General features: G+C 39.3%; 2 protein-coding genes across 2 annotated transcripts; both read left to right on the top strand.

Annotated features, from left to right (window-relative positions):
* The first annotated feature begins 6,088 nt into the window (after positions 1 to 6,088).
* Positions 6,089 to 19,563, top strand: LOC128739348 (USP6 N-terminal-like protein). Its single transcript, XM_053834830.1, has 5 exons — positions 6,089 to 6,520; positions 13,326 to 14,339; positions 14,424 to 14,744; positions 14,809 to 15,001; positions 19,379 to 19,563. Exons 2-5 carry the CDS (start codon positions 13,494 to 13,496, stop codon positions 19,525 to 19,527), a joined length of 1,509 nt encoding a protein of 502 aa, XP_053690805.1. The 5' UTR covers positions 6,089 to 6,520; positions 13,326 to 13,493; the 3' UTR covers positions 19,528 to 19,563.
* A 239-nt stretch (positions 19,564 to 19,802) lies between these two features.
* LOC128739349 (uncharacterized) lies at positions 19,803 to 20,721 on the top strand. The gene has a single exon (XM_053834831.1). The coding sequence runs from the start codon at positions 19,812 to 19,814 to the stop codon at positions 20,406 to 20,408; it is 597 nt and encodes a 198-aa protein (XP_053690806.1). The 5' UTR covers positions 19,803 to 19,811; the 3' UTR covers positions 20,409 to 20,721.
* The last annotated feature ends 197 nt before the right edge of the window (positions 20,722 to 20,918 follow it).

Here is a 20,918-nt window from a genome sequence, read left to right as displayed (position 1 = left end):
AAATATAAATATAACTATTAAATAAATCAATCAATTTTTGGAACCGTGTAAACTAGTTTTTAAATTTAATGTAATTGACCAAGGAAAATAATTGTTATGTTTGGTGAATGACCCTTTGGGTTAAAACCACTCTAAAAAAATTGTTATGTTGTTAGCTGAATAAATAAATAATATTAATAATATACCTAAAGTGATAGAAACTCGGAAGTGGCAAATTTTAAAAAGATTCATATCTTACGCTACTGGACAATAAAGTAAAGTAAACTGCCAGCCACTAATTTTGGAAATAATCTTAGGAAATAGTACAACTAGCCATGAATGAACTATATTTACTCGCGTGCTGTTCGCGATCAATTTTATCAATTTGCGAGAAATCGCACACTTATTCTTGTCATTATTTTCAAAAATTTGTGGCTAGTAATTTATTTAGTGGCACTTTAACTTATCAGAAGCTAATAAAAGCGCTAACGCATTTAAAACCTAGCGAACGCACTACTCGCTGGCAAAAAGATTAGCGGTTAGCTGATTAGCGGTGCCCTCCTCTGGCTATAAGGCCGTACAAGCAACAGTGGCGCAGAGTGTACAAAGAATTTTCAATTGAAATGGCGACCATATTGAGAAGAAGAATAAAAAGTTATGTGGCACGTCCTGTCCAAGGCCCTTTCCACTCATACAACGCTTGATAATATAAAGTATGGCAATGAGGTGATGCGCTATATCATTCAAACTATCGAAGTGCATACCAATCGAACAAAATGGCTTCCACGATCAAATTTGCTTCAAGGTAAAATTTGAACAGCTACCGGATATTCCCAATAAACATTTTATTTGAAGAGCAGTTTATTCAACCTGTATAATGGTTGGTTGGTATAATGGCTAATATGCAGTAAGCAACCGCTTGATAAGCTGTTATACAACAAAAATATTTGGTTATTAAATTCTGCATACATTTTTGTAGTGTTTTCAACATGAGATTTAAAGTTAAAGCCAAAGCCGTAATTAATGTATTCTTGTAAAATTCATTAGATAATTTTTAGGATTTGAGAGGAGGAGAAACTACCGGAGGAGTGAAGGGAAGGTGTATAGTCTATCCTATCTACAAAAAGGGCGACCGGCTAGATTGGTGTAATTATCGTGGCATCACAAACAATAATACGAATAAAGAGATCCAACGACGCATTCAAGCTGGAAATCGAGCCTACTTTTGCCTTCGCAGGACGATTCGATCTGGAAGCATACGGCGCCGCACAAAGCTGACGATGAATAAAACGCTAATCAGAACGGTAGTCCTCTATGGATTTGAGACAGTAACTTTGCTTACAGAACGTGCACTAGCGGTATTTGAACGAAAGGTGTTGCGGACTATTTTTGGCGGAGTACAAACGGAAAGCGGAGAGTGTCGGAGGCGTATGAATCACGAGTTACAGACGCTGTTTGGAGAGATTCTAGGTGTACGATGCTTGGCGAAAGTTGGGAGACTACGGTGGACCGGCCACGTCGCAAGGATGCCGGACCACTGTGCAGTGAAATCCGCTCTCTTCAAGAACCCCACCGGCACCAGGAATAGAGGGGCCCAACGTGCTAGATGGCTTGACCAGGTTAAAGCCGACTTGCGTGTGCTGAGACGCGCAACGAAATGGCAACGAGTAGCTCAGGACCGAGTACAATGTAGAGGAATTCTTGATACGGCAAGAGCCACGCCGGCTCTCTGCTGCCAAAGTAAAGTATGTAGTAAGTTGTGAAAACTCCGGGCTACTGGCTTACACTCAAAATAATCCACACTTCCTTTTCACGTGAAATGTCAAAATTGGAATGATAATTATCTATCAGTGTCGTTCCAATCGAGCAGACGACCAATCCAACGCGTATGCAGGAAAGAGAAAGAAAATACGCATTGCCTACTTTTGGGATGACATGTCGCCACTCTGTATGTAGTCACTCTACAGGGAGTTACGTGAATATACCTGATTTTCACGTAAACGCATTAGTATGCGTGCGAACTATCTTAAATTCACGTAAATAGTACAGCAAAGTTTCGTTAATTGGTGGTTCGTTAATTGGGCGGTTCGTTAATTGGGCGTTCGCTAATTGGGCTATGTGACAACTTGAATGTCAAAATTGTATGGAATTTTCGAGTTTAGAAATTTCTAACAACTGTCAGTCGGCCCAATTAGCAAATCAGCTGGAGTGCAGTCGTGGCCCATTAACGAATTCAGGCTGTACAGGAAAAACTGGATGGAAAATATTCACATAACTTTTCCTATAATTTCGACTTCAAAATTATTTTGAGTGTGTTTATTCAATAATTGTGTTGCATAAACTAGGCAAATTCATATTTGAACGTTAGGGTAACCAACGTATTTTGGACCCCCTCAACAGCTGTACATAATTTGGACACTTACAGCAAAATCAAATGGAAGTGTCCAAATTATGTACAGCTGCTGAAGGGGTCCAAAATAGGTTGGTTACCCTAATTATCCACTTCCGTTGACCCCCGTTCGTTTGAATGCTGAACAGCATAGAAAAATCAACCCTTACTCGGTTTGTTTACGCTTGCGACATTCGCCCTTTTGTTAATTCTATCTTCACTTGTTCAGTCACACATTTTGTATAGGTGAGAAAAGTTGCCAAAATTTCGTAGTAAAAACCCATTAGTCTTGGTTGATTCCTATTTGAATTTTAATGCTTACGTAGAGTTGTTATCGACGTTACGAATGATATAAAAATAGTTTCTAAATACATAATTCCGCGCATAATTCATAATTTGAACAAATATGCAGCATATATGAAATAAATGAAAAATTAAATACTATTTGCTTTTCCTATAACTGGTACTGGCGCCACTGCTGAATCAAATGTCAGCTCAGATGGGAGAGTTGTAATGATGGGAAATGCCGATCAAAATCTATAACGATTATTGATAAAGTTTTCTTATCGTTAATAATTAATAACGATAATAGCAAAAATACGTAAGAAATAGAGTGACTATATACAGAGTGGCGACAATGTCAAAATTGGAATGATAATTATCTGTCAGTGTCATTCCAATCGAGCAGACGACCTATCCAACGCGTATGCAGGAAAGAGAAAGAAAAACCTAGGATAAACCGCATTGCATACATTTGGGATGATTTGGCGCCACTCTGTATATAGTCACTCTAGTAAGAAATAGAACAAAAATGTTAAAATAATAACAAGCCAAGAAGAAGATTTCATTTTAAACCCTCCAATTTTCGATACTTTTCCGTGACGATAAAGTTTGATGGTATTATCGATATAAGATTACTAGCGATATTATCAGTAGCACACTTTTCATCACAGTTTTGAAGGTTGCACTAGAGTGACTGTATACAGAGTGGCGACAATGTCAAAATTGGAATGATAATTATCTGTCAGTGTCATTCCAATCGAGCAGACGACCTATCCAACGCGTATGCAGGAAAGAGAAAGAAAAACCTTGGAAAAACCGCATTGCATACATTTGGGATGACTTGTCGCCACTCTGTATATAGTCACTCTAGGTTGCACTTTATAACTGTGCAGAGTGCAGTCCAATTGAGTGCGAAGAGCGCAATATATCGCTCTATTGTGCAAAACTGATGTAAACAAAACAGAAGCGGATCATGTTTAAAACAATCAAGTCACACTGCTACAGCATTTTGCTCCGCAGCAAGTGCTGGCAGTTTTTGTACACTGATGCCAAATCGTTGGCTTTAGTTTCCGCATATCTTTTACTGTGAGTATTTCTTGTCCAAACGCACCTTAAGACGCGTAAAGGCCCAGACACAATACATCAAGATTTTATTACGTTGCGGAAATTTGACAGTTTTTCCATTGATTTTCTGTCAAATTGAGGCAACGTAGTAAAATCCGTATGCGTTGTGTCTGGGCCTTAAGACAAATATTTATCAGCAACTTCCCGCTTATGCGCGTCCGGCAGAAATTGAACAAAAATCTGGCAGCGAAAAACTTTTTCTGCCAGATATTCTGCCGGATTTCTGACCGCCGTCACCCGTGAAAACTAGCAGAAAAGAAACATTCGATTCGGGCAGAAATTTCGTCCTGTTTTTCTGCCGGATTTCTGTTCGCTTTCTGCCAGAGGTTTCGAATAAAAACAGGTTTTGTACCGATTCAGCTTTCCCTCCTTTTTTGGAGGGTAGCAGCAACGGCAAAAGCATGCAATAAACAGGTGCAAGAAGCAAGAAGCGAATTATACCTGCTTTGTCATGTTCCATATTATTCTCTTACCTTTTGCTCGAAACTGCAGAACTGATGAACCCACTTTTCTCCTGCCTCAAAGTGTCACATTTGACACAAAGAGAATCGAGCGAAAAATGAAGACTGGTTCTGTTCGATTTCTGCCAGGCATCCGACTTTTTCGTAAGCGGGACGGACAACCCGAAAATGTTTATTATTTATTCTCCTGAAAATGTTTGATTATTCCACCCCATCGACATCTCTATATCGAGCTGCAGTGAACGTCACCCAGTAAACCATTTGGTTTGTATATCTCGATTGCAACTGAGGTATACGAAATCATATCTGAACGAATAAGTTATATTTCACGCCATATAAGAGCATATATGTACCAAAGTGGAGGCGAAATACGTGCGAAAATTTTGACAACTATTTGTAATTCTATTTTGCGCAGTTTTTATAACACGCAACTAAATACTCCTGAATATATGATATAGATATAATCAAATATTGCAATTGTCTATCCTGCTTTATAATTCACAGTCATGAATTGTATATGAAGACACGCACGACTGCAAAACAACTTATTGTTCACTTCGATTTGACATACTCTAATCATTATACAACTCCAATATGAAATTGACATGAAAACGATCTAATGTGAACTTTCTATTACGATTTTGTGTTATCTGGGCAGCGACAGCATGTCCTGGGCTCAAAATTTCACAGCGTGCCCAAATCAAGCTGCTGGCAGTCGAGTGAAACAAAGTGATGAAACGCTATTTCATTTTCGCTTACGCTGAGATATTGACTGCAAAAGCATGGTTGCCTGTCGATGGAGTGGTTTATTCAGTGGTCAAGTCAACCCATAGGTTAAAAGACAGAAACGGTATTAGTGACGTCGCCCAACCCTCGCTCAACCCCCGCTAATATGAAAAACACCCCGTTCAGATCAGGCGAATTCATTTTTAATCTGAATATTTGGTAACTCTAATCATTTTCACATACGCGCTAGGCGCGCACCCTATGACATTGTGGTTTTGATTTGGCGAAAACAAACGTTTTGAAAACATGTCGAACATGCGCGAATTCTGAACATCCAGATCGTAGAAAACGCAGGTAACCAATAAGCATTTCCAATGCAATTTAAAAGCAAGCCGATAAGCTTTTAAGTTGCCTTAAATGCTACTTAAATGCTATTTTGGCAAAATATGCGGCTACTTTACTGCTAGCCCTCTTATAGTGCTGACAATGCTTATTTGCAGCTAGTTACCAACAAGAAGAATTTAAATAGAATTGTGGATGCCAATTTACAACAGTTATGCAGTCAAAAAGCTGATAAACAACAACCTGCAGTATAAAACGCCAGGGATGCTAATAAACGACTGATTTACAGCTTATTTTAATGCTTATTGGTTACCTGGGAAGGAAATTTGCTCGACGGTATCAACTAAAATGGTCTATTTTGAGTGTTGGAGAGAGATAAGTCGCATATCAGCTATATTGCTAAAGCTGCAGAACAAGAGGAAACGTATTAAGGTTTTTTGCTTTTTTTCAATTTGCCCGGTCAACTTAACCGTCTATTGTGTATGACGCTTGATCAATTTTTAATGTGAACGCATTCATACCAACGGGGTTCAGATTAAAAATGTTCAGATTAAGGAAGGTCATTCCAGCGGGGGTACACGGTACTGCGTTACGCAATATTTAAATGTGACCAAAGGATTCGAGTGGTTCCGTCGCGGAACGGTTACGGCAAGGTTATGGTTTTTCGAGTAGTTGAATGTATGACTTCAGATAAATCTGGCATCTCTGGCGAGTGCTGTCGCTCAAGTTGTTGCGATTTGCGAAGAAGAGTTTTCATTTCATTGGCTGGCACAGGCTTTCGATTTCGTTGCTGCGTCGTGTATTTTTTGGCTAGCGTTATTCTCATAAATAATGTTAACATAATTATTTAAGCGTGACTACGAAGGTGATAAAGAAGAATTCATTAGATAAGATAATCCACTTATATGACAGAAGATACAGATGTGTCAAGATTTACTGTGATTTCGAACTTGTACTCGAGTTCAATATTCAAGTTATTCCGTGCAGCTATCTTTGCAAATATAGAAGATAGGGCAACGAGTTCAGTGACCACCGAAACAGAACCAGGAAGTGCGAACCGAGAGCAGTTTCTTCACTCGTTTTGTATAGACAGATGGACACACCTGCTAGTCACTACTACAGATCAGATCTGGTACAAGGAGAAGCATTTGCCATTTGCTGTCGCGAGAGGAATTTGCTGGTTTTACTGTGGAATTTTTGGTAGAAAAATGTTCTGGTAAGTTAAGTTTATTTAGCCATTCTTATTTATTTGTTTGCGTTATCGGGCAGTTCATGAATAATGACTATTACATTTTAAGGCTTACAAACTTTATTTTGGAATGAAACAGATACATTAAAAAATTTCGTAAAATCTTAGAAATTATTTGTTTATTAAAATATACACTTAAGTGACAAAACAAAAACTGTTGCAAAAGAAAAATGAGAACATATAGTACGATGACGCTCCTTTAGGTATCAGAATATGAACGTGACGCATAGTATTGCGAGATACACCGTACAAACATTTAAACATAGTACCATTATTAAAAAAATAAAACTTAAAAAATAATGGATATTAGGCATACGAGCACCATGTCGACTAGACGTTAGACCGAATGAACGAACGACCGAATGGATGTCAAGCGGAGTAGACACGAAATCAATTGTTTTAAACAGCAGAGTAAAATAACATACCGTAAACAAAGCAAAACCTAGGTGTTACCTACACTTCGTTTCGGAATTTGACATTCTGTTTGTATCTACCGACTTCGCAATCAGCTGTAAAAATACAGGACAATTGCGGGGCTAGTGCTGTGAACTCATTGACTCTTACAGCTTTTCCCAGTTTCGAACATGCGACTACTGGGGTTGTTAGACTAGTGTCGTACCTCGAGGCAAACTAGGAGGCAACATACTGTGTATCACAGTAAACACATAGTGACTAATCCGAAATCTACATAAATTATATACCTAATATTTTATTTTCACGCCCACTCGTAAGCAAAAGCATGAAACTTTTAGGTGTTGAGACGTTCGTTTCACAATAAGTGTAAACAAATCCTTAGATTATAAGGGAGGTAATATATGGAGTACGTAAAGATACTGAATATAGGGGATACCCTGTTTGGTTGAATTAATTCATTTGGCATAACGCCAATTGATGTAAATTTATTGTCCATAACGGTCTCTGGCTTATTTGGCAGTATGATCATTCGGTATAACTTTTTGGCATAATAATTTAGTAAGATTTTGTTGTGCAGCTATCGATGTGAGGACTAAGGATAAGTAACTCATAGTCAGTAAACCTACGAATGCAAATAATCCAAGACAGAGCCTATTTCCGCGGGACTTCCCACGGCGGGTCACTGGCCACACCCGCGACCTGCGGCGCTCTAGCTTTGAATGACTTTAATTTCTTAATTGGTAACTCAATACTCAAACCGAAAGCGTAATAACTAAATGACAAAACTGTTTGAGCTCGCTTGTACCATTGCATTTTTAAGCAATACTTCGAAGATGAAAAGAAGATTAATTTGGCTCCTTGCTACATTTCGTATTGCAAGTTTTTATATGGTTCAGCGAATTATAATGGGGTAGGTAGAGTCCTTTGTGTTCAAATCCGCTATTAATCAGCTCGAGGTGAATGCTTCTAAATACAGGGATCTCCTTGCTTGGCAAATACAACGAACTACGAACCTAGTAAGTGTGCATCAAATAACCCTTCACGTCTTGCCCTACCCTAAGGATACTGTACGTGTACGCTCATTTGTTTTATTACTTCGATCATGTCCTTCCTCTATTGAAAAATTTTCATTATAAAAATCAATTCATACTTGTATGATTGTCATCTAATCTAAAAGATCAATGATCCTAGTTTCCTGCCTGCAAATCAGCGGTTCTTGAGTGCTGATGACTTTATTAGGTTGCATGCAAAAGTCGATAATCTATCCGATGCCACTGTCATTCGCTACGAAGTTGAATCACCTACTATTTGATTACCAAATATGCTTGTATTCGGCAAAATTACAAATTACTGTGTCAAGAAGTCAGATATTGTGTAACTTGTTCAACTATGAGTTCAATTTCAAACACCGTACCGTACCGCGTTTACTGTCTAAAAGGTTTTTTCTGTAGAATCGTTCGTTTTATTATGCGCATCACCCTAAATTGTCATGCCATCTATTGTGTGACTGGATCGCTTCAATCTCAAATACTGCGTTCTGGCATTGAATCTTTGTTAGGTATATATGTCAAGTTAGCTAAATCGACTGCTGCGTTGATTCATTCATTTATCACTTGGTGACAGCTTAGTCATCAGCATAGTCTTTCAAAATTGCGAACAGTGCGGTTTCATCTAAAAATGCTGCACTAGGAATGCAGCTATTTATTAGTATAATTATTACTCCTGCTAACTAAACTACATTTCTTTCCGGTAAATACTGAACCGCTAAATAATGAAGTAAATTGATACCAATTTACACTCAAACTTTTATTGAGCATCGATATTTATGGATTATCTTCTCGTTTTCGACAAAAGATAGTGTAAGAAATCCACTATTTTTCTCAATGAATGAAAGTCCCTTTGATTTTCCTACCTGTTTTGAATATGACGAAGTGAATCTGCTGTTCATTCGGAGCAGCTACTTGAAATTTTAAGCTGTTATTCAAACCACTTGCTCCTTTCATGTGGAAGTTGGGTAGGTCGTGCACATAACTAAACGAATACATACATAAATTTTTGTAAACGATTGCTGTATGTCCATGACCATGATAGACGAGAGAAATCTCGCATATGACGAAGTGAAGTTTTTGTATGAGGAACTCCCACTAGAAAACGTAAAATTGTTTTACTAAGAAATGTTAGTTCCGTAATATTTTATAAACCTATTTAACATATGTACACGCAATAAGCTGAACTCATCTTGTCTGCCACCTTGCTTCAAATCATTTAAAACTATGAACGTACCCGATATCTCATTCGCTGTTCTGACACCTGACGTTAAATTAAACCATAAAGGGTAGCATGCTTTTGCATGATCCGTTTGCTTAAACCCCTTATTCCAGCATAATCGCCTTCAACTGATTTCACTTAACTGAATCGTTCACCGCCCTGAACTCTATGAAGAGATGGCGTGTACGGAAGTGAACATTTGGTCCGTTGTGACGCGTTCTCGATACCCGCACTGGTAGTCGCCAACAGAAGAATCCTGTAGTGGCCGAAGTCCATGGAACAGATCGATGCTAGAGGGAAATTTTTACACAGGGTTGAAAGCTGTGACTATAATTGCTGTATTCAAGTCGCTGACCACCCTTTTTTAGATAGCACGTATGAGGCCTTTCGGTCAGTCCATTGGTAAATATTTTTCAATCCCTCAAATATCTTTAGTATGCCCCGAAGGCGCGTACTTTTCAGTTGTGATGCCATCCTTTCCAGCTGTTTTACCGTTTTCAACTCTATAGCTGGTTCGATAGCTTCTCCATCAGTTTCAATTGCTATCCTGTAGCTATAGACGGGTCTTGTTCACCATTCAGCAGTACATTGAAGTTTTACTTCTTAATTATATTTTGGAGATCAAATTCCTCTTCTTACAGAGCCGGTGTTACAGTATTTCTAATAATATCAAACTCCAAACACCCGCATCCTCTTCTCCACTCTTCGCTTCCCTCTCAATCGCTTGAGCTCCGGCCCCAACAAACACCAGTTTGGTTACTGAAGCCACCATGAATTTCTCTATTGTTCACTAGTGTAACTTTTTTCTACAGTTACCAGTTAGTGTAAGGCTCCCCGAACTGCGAGGTTTCGTGCGAATGCACGGGTTGCCGTTCTAAACACCGGCTTTGCCTCCTTTGTCACATGATAGGAGTTCGAACGGCCCGATTTCTAATTCCGTCGATCGGTTTAAAAGAATCTTGTCGCACGTCTGACTGATAGTCAAAGCAATTCTCCGCCTCCGCAAGAACGCAATCGCAGTGCTGGTGTTTCTTATCTCTTTCAACTCTGATGTGTTACAGATACAGCCAGATATAGCAGCAGTAGTACCTAATACTCGCACTGTATTACTACTGATTACGATTACTGACGTTTCGTGGATATAGTAGATTCCAGTGCTCGTTCAGGATTTATCCAACGCATTAATCGACTCACTCATCAAATTTCCGTGAATACTCGAACTGAATACGCAGGACAGCCGGGTGTAAATTTGGTATGTTACGGGATAATACTCAGAGTCGACGTTGGTCCCTGGAAGGACAGCACGTCTGCGACATCCGGAAAGTGCCTTCTAAGCTGCTTCTATAATAGGCTCCATTAGTTGTTTCGAAATATGTTTTCGAATATTCAGTCGTTTAAAGTATAGATGACCATTAACCTAATTAACTTGAGATTTTGGTCGTTTGTGATAAAGTGATTATCTCTACCAGGTAACCAGTAACGGGGGTTATTAGTAGCTACGCTTTATAAGTAGTCGTTGCGACTCCTACGTTTTGTCCAATGCTGGAAGGTGCATGGGTCGAACCATGCTATAATCTGAGATTATAACCGGATTCGAACTCACAACACCCGCCAGGGCATGTGGCTCGTTGGTACTAATGTACCTTTGAACCATAGAAGCGCTTGATAAGAGGAGATTGCTCAACCCCCTTATTAAGCGAGCGACGTACTTTCAAACTCCACCGTCAGGTGGGTTATTTACAGACACAAATTGTGCCTCTTCCTCCATCCTCCTAACGGACGAACAACGTCACGTGTAGTACCTATCGTAAGTCACAAATGCCTGTACAGTTTCGTCGTGCCGTGAGTAAAACCGAGTTAGATTAAACTTCTCAATTCTGTGGTTCGCTTACAATTCGCGTTGACGAACGTAAGCTGCTGCCACCTCCAAAAGTTTACTGTAGGGGTGTAGCGGAATAGGAATTTCTTAAAGAGCGCAAGAGATCGAAACATGCTGGCAGATTTTCACCCACACGTACATACGGGCATTTCTATGAGAGTGCAAGAGATCGTTTAATGCCGTCAACGCGAATAGATGGAGGAAGAGGCACAATTTGTGTCTATAAATAACTCAACCCACCTGACGGTGGAGTTTGAAGCTACGTCGCTCTCTTAATAAAGGGGGTTGTGCGCTTTTGCAGTCTCCTTTTGTCCAGCGCCTCTATGGTTCAAAGGTACATTAGTACCAGCGAGCCATATGCCCTGGCGGGTGTTGTGAGTTCGAATCCGGTTAGAATCTCAGATTATAGCTTGGTTCGACCCATACACCTTCCAGCATTGGACAAAAGGTAGGAGTCTCGACTACTTGCTAAGCGTAGCTGCTAATAACCTCCCCGCCCCTCTCTCACCTTTCCGCTCTTTTACCTTCACTCTAAAAATTTTCATTACTTTCTTCTACCGTCCCTTCGTCAATTGTAAGAGAACTACCTACCATTTCAAAAAATATTAATCCTAAATTCTATTCTACTTTTTCGTGAAAGAATAAAAAAAGCTGCAAGTACGTATTGTCTGGAATTTGAGCGATTAAAGCAATGTACTAAACCAGTAGTATATTTCGTCGAAGTAGTGTTTTTGAGTACCATTTCAGGTGACTAAATGCCTATTAGCTTGCATTTGCATTGCAATAAAATTGTTTATTGGTTACCTGGGATGGCTCGTGAAGTATTTATCATAGACACGTACAATGAATTTGAACATTTGCTGCCCCAATCTATGGTCATACCAACCAAACATAATAACGTTCTTCGCCTTTTATGTCTCAAGGTTACCCCACGTGCTGATAATTTCCACGGCTGAGTGCAGCTTCAATGCAATTGGTATTGTTAATTCAGGGTTCTCCCAAACCAACGTTTTCGCCCATAGTTAGAGTTTCATTTGTATTTATATGCTTCAGCTGCTTACTTTACTAGCACGATCATGCCCTTCGAGAAACCGTTGCACCGTGACACTTGATCCAACTGGCAAAAAGTGTGGATGGTGCCGTGCGTGTGAATTTAAGTTTGATGTTCTTAATATACGGAGTAAAATTTAACTATAGCTGACTGCTCCTATTAAAAATCCTGTTACACAAGTGCTTTACTTTCCAGGTATCAGTTTCAGCTCTACCTTTTTGTGTCAAAAAAGAAGTAACTTACGTGAATGTGGGAACGATGTCACTTATCTAATTTGTCAACTGTTGAAAATAGTCTAAAATAATTTTGTTTCCAGGAATTTACAAGTACGATCGCTTTTTGAATGTCAATGAGAACCGCGCAATGTCCGCATACCCCGAAAGTTACGGATAATTTGCTGTGCATAACAATTAGTGCTTCAACGTTGGTTAAAGTGACGCCAACAACGGACAACGGCTTGCTTCTCACCGTTATCCAATTTACCGGTTGCCCAAATTTGTTAAGCGGTGTGTAACCAAATAATTGCAACACGCAACAAAAAACTATATTTCTTCTAGTACCTACCGGCAGCTGCTTATGTTTTACTCGCAAGAAACGTGATCGAATGAAGGTCGGTTTCGTTTCACTGCAGCCTCTGGTTGAAAAGCGCGTGAGCGAGAGATAAATCACGTTGAATGTACGTTGTGACTAGTGTATGAAAAGATCGATATTGTTTAGATATCAAACGTAAACAATGCTGTAAATTTAAAACTTTTCCGAGCTGCACTGTTTCAAATCAAGTAAAGCTTAGATGTTATAAATGCAGTACATAAACTGGTGGAAAGTTTCTTATGGAAATCTATACAAAAAAACTTTAATGATGACACTCGGATACATTCTATCTCGAACTGCTACTGCCACTGATTTTCAATGAAATTTCCAATTCAAGGTCATACTGGATTGATGAGAAACAAGCCACTTGTATTCCCATCATGTATCAAAACAGAAATGTTTCAGAATTGAATTTTTTCATAAGGAACTCCAAAGCACGCACAAACAACCATTGCAACTATTTATAGACTTTCGGCACTCACTTGGATGATCAACAAACGTTGGAATGTTGTATGATAGTAAATATATACCATTATTTTCATGCTTCTCTCGCCTTTGCTTCATTACAGACTTCTATGCTGGAAATTCGATTCAATTTCAATATTAACAAGCACCACTACTAAGCGGCTGATGGGAAAATGCTCAATAAGGCGCCGGTGATGTTACCAGTTGCACACAAATTTTATCCAGAGAAAAAGTCCCGACGTCCCGAGTCCCGACGGTAGAATCAGACCAGGATGAATGAAGAAGATCCGGTTAGTAAGAGGCTCTTGTTAGAGCGGGCCAATGAAGAGAGGGAGGCAATTTTTGGACGATACGATCGAGGTAGGAAGAATGTCGAAATCGACTCTTGGGACGATCCAGCATTCGAAATATACACCCAGGCCGATCGATATGGGTTTCTGCATCCAGAGAAAGACGAACCGGTGCGGGATGAGTTGGATGTGGTTCGACGAAAACAGATTGAAATGGAACGGTCGAAAAAGTGGCTCAAAATGTTAAAGAATTGGAATAGTGCAGACACGAAGGAACGTCTGCAGCGAAGGGTGTTAAAAGGAATACCGGATCGGCTGCGTGCCGCCGTCTGGAAAAAACTGTTAAACATTCAACAAGCGTTGGATGAAAATCCGGGTGTGTACGATAAAATGCTCAAATTCGCTCGCCTGTACAGTCCCGACGTACGACAGATTGATATGGATGTGAATCGACAATTTCGAAATCATATCAACTATCGCGAGCGTTATAGTGTAAAACAGCAAAGTTTACTTAAAGTGTTAGCTGCGTATAGTATGTACAACATGGAAGTAGGTTACTGCCAAGGTATGTCGACGGTGGCTGGCGTTTTATTGATGTACTTTGACGAGGAGGACACATTCTGGGCGTTAAATGCACTTCTCTCGAATGAACGATATGCCATGCACGGTTTGTACGTGGAGGGCTTTCCGAAGTTGATGCGATTTTTGCAGCACCATGACAAGATTCTAACAAAGTGCATGCCCAAAGTGAAGAAACATTTAGATAAGCATGGAGTGGATTCTGTACTGTACTCTTTAAAGTGGTTTTTTGTTATTTTTATTGAGAGGGTGAGTGCTCTGCAGCTTTTATTTTTAATCAATTTAAGATTAGTGAGTAAACGCCATTCTACTGAATGTTTGCTTATCTCGTAGATACCATTCAGCCTCTGTTTGCGAGTGTGGGATATCTATATGTTATTCGGTGAACGAGTCCTGACGGCTATGGCCTACACCATTTTGAAGATCAATCGTGGAAAGTTGCTGCGAATGAAGGACATGGATCAGATAACTGAATTCCTACAGATAACACTGTATAAAAATTTCGGACACGATGATGATACTGTGATAAAAACCCTTCAGTTGGCGATGTATGAGCTGAAAAAGCTTAATCTGGATAAACTGCCACCTGCACCGCCCAGCGAAGCTCCGAAGTACCCGTTCGGACAGTTTATCGAGCCCAGTTTGGAAACGAAGGTAAGTTAAAAATAGTAGATATTGTTTATTTGATGTACTTCTGATAATCGAGTTTTTTGTTCAGATTGGTCATAGGAATGAAAAGTTTACCGAAAAGGAAACGGAATTGAAACAGACCGTACTGTACAGAAGTGAGTCGAAAAATGAAGATGACGACGAAGACCACGATAGCCGTCATGACGTAAATGACGAGGACGACCGCACTGAGCACGACTGCGATGATATCACGGAGGATACGATTAGTAACCTGCACACAGGTACGTCACTGGCCTCTTCTCGATCGTTTTCGACGAGTGTGAGCTATTTGGAAAGTCACTTTTAGTATTTTTTGGTAGCTTTTCATTGGTTTCTTAGAAGCATGTGTGTGCTGCTAATAGTGTATTTGATTGCAACTTTGCGTTCCTTATTTGATCTTGTTTCAATTAAAATTTGACTAAATATAGCTATTATATGTGTTAAGAGGAACTGTCGTTAATACAATAATTTCGAGCAATTTATGTGATGTAAATATGGTTGGTAATGGCGTGCACTTACGTTTCACAATATCGCTCGTGTTAAATTACCGGGAATCTCAATATTTCATGTCAAAATTTATTGGTCAAAGTGAGCATCATCAAAGTGGTTCTAACGCTCTAATTGATTGATAGTGAAGGAATCTATAAAAAAATATTTATAATACTAACCATTACCAATGGATACAATGCAACAATAATATCTAACGCCTGCTAAATGTTAATTCATAGCTTTTGTAATTTCTTGGTATTGATTTGTCAAATGCATCGTACATAAATCATTTAAAACATATTCCGAGAAGTTTGCGGAGTTTGTGTGATCAAGCTTTATTCTAATTATGCGGCCATTTAATTCGTTTATGGTTCACTATTTTTAGAGAAAAATCTCAAAGATAATTACAGAGTCGAACTTTGTTTAACAAAAAAACGTTATTATCCTAATCCAGTTGTTGACGTTTAGCTTCAATTACTGATTTATGCTAACATAAGAACTGGTACAAAAAATCTTAAGTAAACAGGACACTATACTTCTTTCCTTTTTTATCTTACTTTCCCGCCGACCGGTCTCGGGTAAGTTGTTACCCATCTATGCGGGTGGTGTCCAACTAATTATGTTAATGAGAGTAGCTACATACTTAATTTCATCTTGTTGCGTTCGAAACTTAGCCGCAATAAATCCAGGATTATATTACTACTAAAACCAAAGTCAGAAAATCAACTTACATGAAAACATGATGCCCGAACTACAATACTAGTAACCTATCATCATCATCATCATCATTAACTTAGCTGCTTAAAGCCGAGCGATTCATGCTGTATCAAGAGCTCCGGCTCCACTCCAATTGCCCTGGGTTTCACGTTGCCAATTACTCGCTTCTTGACACTCGCAAGTCAGCTTCGACTTAATGAAATTTCTATTCCTGGTGCTGATGGGGTTTGTAGAGAATAGTGCCTGCAGCTCGTGGTTCATACACCTGTACAACTTTCCTTTTCGTTCAAATAGGATTAATTCAAATAATTCTTTTCCTTTCGTGCAACATGTGCACATATGTCTTCCATAATCATGGTTACAGTCTCAAGACCGTAGAGGACTGCCGATGTGATTAGCGTTTTGTACATCGTTAGCTTCGTGCGACGGCGTATGTTCCTTAATCGAAAAGTTTTGTGGAATACAAAGCAGGTCCGATTTCCAGCCTAAATGCGTCGTTGATTCTTGTCCGCGGTGTGACTAGAGATCCTACATATATGAACTAATCAACGACTTCAAGTTCATGGCCTGCAATAGTTCTGCGTTGGTGTTTGGTCGATTATGTTGAAACGGTAGTATGAATTAGCAAATACTTAAATATGAAAAATAACGGAGATGCTGTTCCTCTTGCTCAAAATACCTTCGCTCTACTTTTCATATAGATATTTGGTTATCGACGCATTGAATCTCAGTCCAGTTTGTCAAACCTTTAATTTTCCTTCGCCGTGGCAAACTTTCTGGTAATAATATCAACGTCATGTCATCCGCAATGCCTAGGAGCTGACTACAACTCTTTCTGAAAATCGTTTCGATATCCACTTTCTGGATAGGACCCTTTTTTCCTGTATGGACTCATCACTACGACTAGTATCGTTTTGATCTATTGTGATATCGCTCGGGTGTTTGCTGGATAACCCGCACTGCATTTATTTTTGCTATAATCGCTATTGAGTGAGGGATATGCTTATTGAACTTTATGTGTGCTTGTGTGTAATTGGGTACCCCCCTTCCTTCAATGCTTTTCTCTACTTTACCCACCTCGTTCCACATGACAGCGCTGTCTCCAACTATAGCCTTTTTGCACTGTCAATAGGCCATATCGAGATAACATAGAATTCAGCCTGAAGGAAGGGTGGTGAGGGACCTGACAATAATCCCATGCTAAAGTCACTTCGACATCGAATGGCCTAATTCTACTAAGATTCGAAACCAAGACCATTCGCTTATCAAATTAGACTCTGTAACCTTGCGGCTACAGAGCCCCCCGGAGAGGACCCTTAATGCCCATGTTAAACAACATAGTACATCCCCTTGCCGCAATCTTCGGCGCGCTTTGAAAGTACTCGAAATGGCCCCCAAAGTGCGCTTAGTACATCATTCGTCCCGGGATACGTTTGAACAGGCGCCCCGGAAATTCATTCTCGTGCATTATTTGCCACACCTTTTCGCGTTTGACTATTTCGAATACTGCCTTAAAATGCGTAACAATGCACATTGCACGCCCTTGTTCCCTTTACGAGGTTGGTTTACCTTTTGTTTACCTACGTTGGAAATCTGTCCAAGTAGCATGCATGCTATTATGCATTTTAAATTTCCAGCAAGCATCGTATCGTAAAGTTTTCGCACTCCGATCAATGCTTTTTGTTTTGGGGTTCATTTTGACTGTTTCTTCCTACTATAGGTTCGCACTTTTAAACCTTCTTTTGAGCGATGAACGTTTTATATCTGTCTTTTGTATTGCATATATGATTATGCAGATGAGGGCTGGCAATAACTTTGTTTAGACCCGTTTCCGGTTTATCCTCAAACGAGTTACCCTCACTGAATTTTCTAATCGCTGTTCTCATGGCTTTCTCACTTATATCCTTCATTTCCACTAACTATCTTAGTGACAATCAGAGTTCTGTAAACTATTTGTGCATAATTTGTCCACGTTGTTCTGTTGACATCCGCGGAATATATATTGAAAAAAAAAAGAACTGCTGGAAAAAATACCCTGCACGGGTTCGGAGAGAAAAGTAAATAACAGATCGCAGCCACAAAAATGGACTAAAAATAAATAATTGCCAAATGGTAGAGGTTTCTGACATGCTTCCATACTTTCTGGGAGAGATTTGAAAAAATAATTTTTATATAAAATTTCTCAGGTGTTCAAAAAAATATATTTACTTATGGATCCAAATGTGTGGACACACAAATATTCTTTTTCGTAGAAAGGCATTTATTTACGCTAGTGCACTACCTACTGCTTCTCACAAACAATGGTCGAAGTTGGGATCGTAAACGGTGGTGGATTAGAATGCATTTGCTCTGTGCTAGTGCTACTAAATTAGGTAATAATAATATGTAGTTAGCTAATGTTGGCATATAACCCATATACAGCTTTGAATCATTTGCTTGCTAACTACCATGCTGGTCTTTTTGGCATAACATCGTCTGGCCTAGCGCCATTTAACATAATGCCCCTTAGTATAGTACTATACATATTTGGAATAACAATCTATTGGCATCATGGTTATTTTACATTTGGCAAAAATGAGTGAAACATTTTTAATATTTTAAAAATAACTCGTAAACACACTTTCAAACACGGTTTATATTTTTATTAATAATCATTGTGCCAAATAACAGCCTGGTTTTCTCCTGTTTCGTCATATTATGCCATCACGACATTCCATACATGACATTCATGATATCTCAAATGGCCCTAGAGTCTAACCAATAAGGCTGATCTATTATACAGCGTATATCTCAAACAATGGTCGATACTTTTTTGCATCACTTAAGACCTCTATTTGCCTAGACTACGAAAGACTATTTCCTCTTGTTGTTTCATTATGAGGAAAAAAAACTTTAGGTAAATTGAGATTTTCTCTATCGTTAGACTTAAGTTATAAGAATCTAATGTCGATCAATGTAATGCAGCTAATTATCATATTTTACTGGTGGTAGCATCTATTCTAACTACTCTTTCCTTGCATGCACCTATACCTACTGCAAATAACCGTCGATTGTTTACGGTGTGCTCCGCAGTCCACCAGCAAATTCTACTAACTCCACGGATTCGGAGAGTGCATCCATTGGGTAAAGGTATTGAAAATCTCTCCACACTAAACATTATTAGTTAGTACTATTATCAGTTTAATATTGTGTAGTGTTTTATAATTATTTTTTTCTTTCTTTCTTTATTCTATTTCTGTTTCCATCATGGTGGGACGTTGGCGTTCATCGTTTCGGCACAAACACGCACCAAACTGCGGGTTTTTGTATCTGAAAATCAAACCTTTCCTAACACGGCACAATCCTGTCTGTGTTTGTGTATGTGTACTACGTGGGTTGTGTTGCCGTTTTGGCCAATATTTTGCAAAATAAAGGTGTTAGCATGTCATCGCTTAGAACGATTCAGAGCTTCACCACGCTCGACACCAGCACGTCATTAGCGACCAGCCTTAATTCACTCGTAATAATAGACTCGTTCGATGAGAATTGTGATAACATGATTGAGGAAATTACTAGGCTTTAAGCATTCGAATATTGTATGCACAAGCATGAGATCGATGTTTTAATGTTTGGATTTATATTACTATCGTCTGATATGTAGGTTTTAGTGCTCGAATTGTAGATTTACCTGACTCCCGGCTGATTCAGTGAACAGCACTGTTTCTTTTCGAATGGATTAGCAAAAGTGCATCTAGTAGCCTTCGGTTATCAACAGGTGCATAGGAACAGGGCAAAAATTTTCATTCGACGTTGGCTTACCCATTAAACTAGACAGGTTTATGATTATTCTCCCGGAATAGTGGAAAAATGTTCAAAATTCTAAGTGAAGCGGCTAAAGGAGTCTCGGCATTGAAGCAGATAGAAGCAGCTGGTAAAGTAATTAAAGCTCGTCCATTTTCTTCAAAAGGAAAAGGCTCGATCGATCAAGGGCTCACTGACTTCAGCCAGCGAAAAGAATGCCAACAGAAAGCTTGCGCTGAACGCGCACTGAGAGAACCTGAAATTGAAGAACCAAGATGCGATAAGGCGTCCAGCCCCAAGACGTGGCGTACCTGTCCAGACCCTCCGACTCCAAAAGAATTTTCATGTGACGACACTTTACAGCACAAGGTACCCCGCCGAAAGAAGCGAGCTGTGGCATCTCGACCAGCTTGTTCGAAACCGGCACCCAGTGTGGAAGCGCTAGAATGTGTAAAAGTCAAGACAGAACTGTGCCCTCGAATCGGCGTTCCCGGATGTCATCAGGCAAAGTTTCCTCCCAAGTGTGACCTTCCAAAAGCAGTTCGAAATTGCGTCAAGGCAAAGCCTCCAGTTCCATCGTTTTCGGAGTGTTATCGAAACCCTTTCCCTCCCCTGCCCCGGTCCGAATGCACCTGTTTGACGACGCCCAAAATTTGCCTTTAAAACACCAGTCCGACTGAAAGCCGTGAATCGAAATGTTGAGATTTTTTGTCGATAAAATTAAAGTAAATAAAACGACAAAAATTGAACCGTAATCTTGATCCTTTGATATTAGATGTGTCATAAAGGCACTGTTGTCCATTCCGCAAAAACGATACCTTCAAATACCCACAAGAGAAACTTAAATTGTAGCGTGTAGTTAAAATCGTATTTAGCGAGAAAACAGTAGCCGTTTAGCTGCATTTTTATTTGTAATTAATCTATGTACAAATAGCCGAACAAACTAGGAATGTTCCATTTTGAATATAAAAAATATAAAAACTAGAACAATGCATGATTTCTTACTTTTCGATTCTTTAATTTTTTATTTTCCGAAACCTCCTTAGTTTTATTACCTACATGTAAACGTATCGCAGTCATTATATGTTCACCGCATGTTTTAATTTCTGTTGTGAACAAGTACCTAGGTATGAAGTTTTATTTTCCAAAGCGATTCGAGTCCTCTTGCTCGGT

The sequence above is a fragment of the Sabethes cyaneus genome, chromosome 3 (genome assembly GCF_943734655.1).
Source record: "Sabethes cyaneus chromosome 3, idSabCyanKW18_F2, whole genome shotgun sequence".
Lineage (NCBI taxonomy): Eukaryota > Metazoa > Arthropoda > Insecta > Diptera > Culicidae > Sabethes > Sabethes cyaneus.
Note: the sequence above shows the minus strand (reverse complement) of the source record. Positions and strands in the feature narration are given on the sequence as shown.